This window comes from Nymphaea colorata, chromosome 1 (genome assembly GCF_008831285.2).
Source record: "Nymphaea colorata isolate Beijing-Zhang1983 chromosome 1, ASM883128v2, whole genome shotgun sequence".
Lineage (NCBI taxonomy): Eukaryota > Viridiplantae > Streptophyta > Magnoliopsida > Nymphaeales > Nymphaeaceae > Nymphaea > Nymphaea colorata.
The window spans coordinates 1291506-1296077 of record NC_045138.2 but is presented as its reverse complement, the minus strand read 5'-3'; the positions used below and the strand labels follow the sequence as shown (position 1 = coordinate 1296077).

At 39.4% G+C, this 4572-nt stretch overlaps 1 protein-coding gene across 1 annotated transcript; it reads right to left on the bottom strand.

Moving 5' to 3' along the window:
• Window positions 1-1515: 1515 nt before the first annotated feature.
• LOC116262765 (endochitinase 4-like) lies at window positions 1516-3033 on the bottom strand. Its single transcript, XM_031642261.1, has 4 exons — window positions 2956-3033; window positions 2542-2871; window positions 2281-2398; window positions 1516-1894 (listed from the first exon to the last, which is right to left on the bottom strand). The coding sequence occupies exons 2-4, from the start codon at window positions 2864-2866 to the stop codon at window positions 1516-1518; spliced, it is 822 nt and encodes a 273-aa protein (XP_031498121.1). The 5' UTR covers window positions 2867-2871; window positions 2956-3033.
• Window positions 3034-4572: the final 1539 nt, after the last annotated feature.

Below are 4572 nucleotides of genomic sequence, written 5' to 3'. Positions count from 1 at the left end.
CTGAGAATAATGTAGAATACCCGCATTCCTATTACAACAGCATTAATCAGTGGTGTGGCCTATGTGTTCCAATCACATTATCTCAGTGCCTTTGTGTTTTAGTGCTTATACCAATCAAACATTGAACAGAAACCATGAAGTTGTCACTACGTGATTCTTTGAGTACAATAATAAGTTGAAGGGTGTGCAGTAGACCACCCAAATCTGAAAACAACTATAAACCTCACGGGCTGAAGTTTTTTTTTTTTTTGGGGGGGGGGGGGAGGGGTATGGGGAGGGTGGTGTTGGGGAATGGGGAGAGGGGATGGCTTCACCTCTCAAGAACTACCATTCATTTGCTTGTGCGTGTATAAACTTCAAGTGCGATGAATAGATAATTAATGATTTAATGTGTCTTTAAGTGCCATGCATAGATCCGTGAACATAATCTAACTAATTCACCGCAAATTCATAAGTCCATAGACTTGCATTTGTAAATGGACTCAAGAGTTCAGGTTGTTCAAAGTCTTGGCCGCATTTGTTCAGAGAATGAGAATGCAATATAATGTTTGGATTTGAACGAAAATTATCTCAACTTAATTGACTTGTATAGTCATTGTTTAATATATGATTGCACATTATTCCTTGATACCAATGTCTGGTTGAATTGTGCACTAGAATAATGACAAGGATGCCCTTGATTAGTAAAGAGGGAAACCCCTGTAAGGACAAAAAAATAGTGAAAAAACTTAAATGTAAAAAAAGGCATTTTTTTTTTTAAATCTCTAAAACTCCCCCCACGTTTTATTTGTTGTGTGCACCACCTTAGCGCATGCAATTCACTGCCATATCTGGTGCGGAAACTGACTTGGGTCCCTCGTAAGGATGGATTCATTTCAAAAAATTAAAGAAGGAAAATGCCACAACTAATTGGTGCATGTTAAATTGGACATGATTATATGCGCTATATTGGTGCATGGAATTTCGTGGGTAACATGGTTAATGACTAAAATAACTTCAGTTCACACTAAAGAGAAAAACTTTCTGCAATGACAAAAGTAGACATATAAAAAGTAAAAACACTGTAAAAAACATTTCTTTTTTAAAACTTATCAAAATATCCTATCTACTCTTTAAGCCTCGTTCTGACATTAAATATGCCTCATATCCTGCGCGGCGAAGGTCAGCAAATTAATTGGTTTTGCCGTTTTCACATAGGTGTTGATGGAAATCAGTCGAAAGTTTCACAGAGAATGAAAGTAAAGCAGCATAAACTGTTAATGATGATATTTGTGCACTGTGGACATCCTCCAGAACTGTGTGTGTGTGTGAGAGAGAGAGAGAGAGACCGGATCATAAATGTGGCACAATTAACCGTGGTTAAAAAGATCAACCAAGCTCACAAATTGAGGTTTTCACTAAACCACATATGTAGGAGAGAGAACTCACAGATAGAGGCTTTCACTAAACCACATATGTAAGAGAGAGAGAGAGAGAGATGCAGGAAACTTTCACTCAGTTGATCTTAATATCATTTTATTTAAATGAGAACATGCTTATATCTAGTACATGTCTGCAATAGTATGGCGGAATTAGGAGGGCATTGGTGGCGGAATTAATGTAGCAGTAGACGTTCTGGCCTGGGTCTACGCCAAACTGCTGGCAGAACCGCTGGTAGAAGTTGACCCTGGACTGCACCTTGTCCGGAGCTCCTCCACTGCACTCACCACTGTTAATGGCTCTGATGGTGGAGCCAAAGCCGCCGTCTGTGGTGATCCCTTGGTGGCAGTTGCTGTTGGACATCCAAAACCACACTGCTGTCTTGAAAGATATGTCTTTATCCTGAGCCACGATCTCCGGGTTGTTCAAGCCGTCGAAGCCAATGGCCTGCCCTGCTGCAACATAGTTGAAGTTCCTGTGTGTGTATCCGTAAAAGTAAGAGAGATATCTAGAGAAAGAAAATGAGAGATTTTCAATGTGGTTGTTTTGGTGGCATTTTATACAAAGAAATAAAAAGGTCATATGATTGTCGGCTCAATTTCTCTTAATTTCGGTTACCATGGTTTATGGTTTCAAGGGATTAACACCCATGAAAATTTAATTTCTTTCAAACTTAATTCTTGTTTTAATTAGATCTCAAGGAAAATGATAAATAAAAAAAAGAAGCACAGTCGTCTTTTTGAGAAGGAAATTTGGGTTTGGGGGGTGGGTGGAAGGGAGCACCAGTGATAAGGCCAAAATGAAGCTAGGAAATCATGCATATCTAAACGTATGAGAAATTAAAATGTAAATGATTGTTACCATGATAGCTGCAACGGTCCTCTGCCATAGTAACTTTTGCCTGGAGCACAAGGATATTGCGGGTAGTTTTGATTACAGTGGTCGGAACGATCATCTGTTTCGCTTATCTTGCAGAAGCCTACAGTTTTCATATTGTCAAAGAAACATATTAAAGACTTTCACTTCATGAGTACCAACTGCTTCTGTAATTTAAAATGCAAAGTGAGAAAAAATTCTGCATAGTTGATTACTGCCACATAAGTGAGCTAGTTGCTGACATACTTCCTGTTTCATGCATGGCATTAGCAAGGAAAGCAGCTAGCTCCCTCTTTTGAACGTCGGTGCCGCCGGCCGGTGGTGCCGAAGCCGCCATAACTTTCAGCGGCGGATATGAACGAATCATAGTTGTAGAAGCCTTTTCCCTCACAACTACCATCTTGAGAAAAGGAGGGTATTGAAGAAATCTGAAGTGACAATCGTCCTTGGAGTGTCCTGAGCCAAGCCCACTTCCAGGACAAGAGCGACGAGAACAAACCCAAGAAACTGTGTGTAGCTCTCCATGATTCTGATTATGATCACTCCTCTTGTTATGTCCAGCTTTGTGCATTCTATCTGGTATTTTATAAGCACCAAGTCAATGATCACAAAGACCTGTGGATCGATGTTTTCAGGCAGACGACTGACGGAGTCCTTGACCTTATTAAATTAATGACGTGAGTCAGTGATCGCTACAGCTTGGAAAGATCCATGCTCCTTCCCCTTCAATTTTCGGCCACTTCCACATTGACCGGATCCCTACCAGGCAGGCGCTAACCAGGTGAGGCGGCACACCCATGTAAGCGAGACGTTGTGAAAATTTTTATAAAGTAATCGGCATTTTAGAACATTTTTTTCTTTGTTGACAATTTTTTTTTGACCTTATAGAAAGTTGCTTTTTTATTTGATTGAGGGTATTTTGGTGATTTCACACTTCTATAAAAATGACATTCGATCAGATTTGGATTCAGATATACATAAATATTGGATTTGATTTAAATACATATTCGGATCAAATTTCTTTTTAGACAAATATCATATGTTTAATGCTTGACATTTTGAAGATTAGCAAAATTCAGTTCAAAATATAAAAATCAGATTCGCACTGTCAAATCACATTTTGGATTTGGATATAAATTTTTTTTATCCTTATTTAAATCTGAATTTGAATTCGAATATGTGACTATCTCAAAAAACGGACGGGTATGATTAAGAGTATATATCTAAATCCCATCGATTGATGCCGTCGCCGCTCTCACCGTTGTCTCCATTTCTCACGTCTGTCGCCGGCAGGATGTGATTCCCCTGTTCCAGGGTCTTTTCAGGTTCAGGCGGAGCTTTGGAATCTTGGCGTTAACTCACAGCAGCTCCGATTGCGCTGTAATCGCGTCCAGCGATCCTCAACACATTCAGGAAGGCGACTGTAGATAGCAAGCACCTGAGATGATTCCTTCGCCGCTGGTTTGCGGTAGAACCTGGTAACAAGCTGCGTTAGCGGCTCCCTTGGACAGATTCGATAGATTACACCAAAATCCCCAAATCAATCATAACAGATTAAACAACTAAATGAAAATGAAAACAAGGGGAAATCATTGAAATGAATGATCAACAAGGAGGGCGAAATCCCAATTCCAGATGAAGATTGGGGAAGCGGGTGCCTATCGGCTGATCCCGGTTCTGTTCACCGCCTGTCTGCGCCAGACTCCGTCCGGCATAGCTATGTAAACTGTCAAGCAGGCTTGGAGAAGAAGCCCATACGAAGATACAAACAAACGAAAATAGCAAAAACATGTAACCAAGAAGCAACATGAAAGGAAAGGGGGGGGGGGGGGGGTGGTGGAGGAGAAGAAATTGATGTAATGGAAGTATACGAATCATCTAGTCGAGTCTGTACAGGGGTTCGTTCTTTGTCATGGAACAACATTCATTTATTTTTTTATTTTTAATGTAATAGGAAGAACATATTCAGCCAAAACTCGTTATTTTGAAGCATCTTTTCAGCCTATTCAGCGAAAACTCATCATTTTGAAGCATCTTTTTTTAATATACTTCGTGCACAACTCAAAACTATAGACTCTTCTACCTGAAACAACTTATTGTAGGTCTGAAAAAAAATTCCTTAATTTTTCTATCATGTGCATCAAGCATGGTTAAATTTATTAGATTAAATCTTTTTTTGTGCATCAAACATGGTTAAATTTATCATGTTAAATTCTTCTTGTGCATCAAAACATGACCTCAAATCGAAGGAGGATTAAATTTCATTCTTTTTTTTTC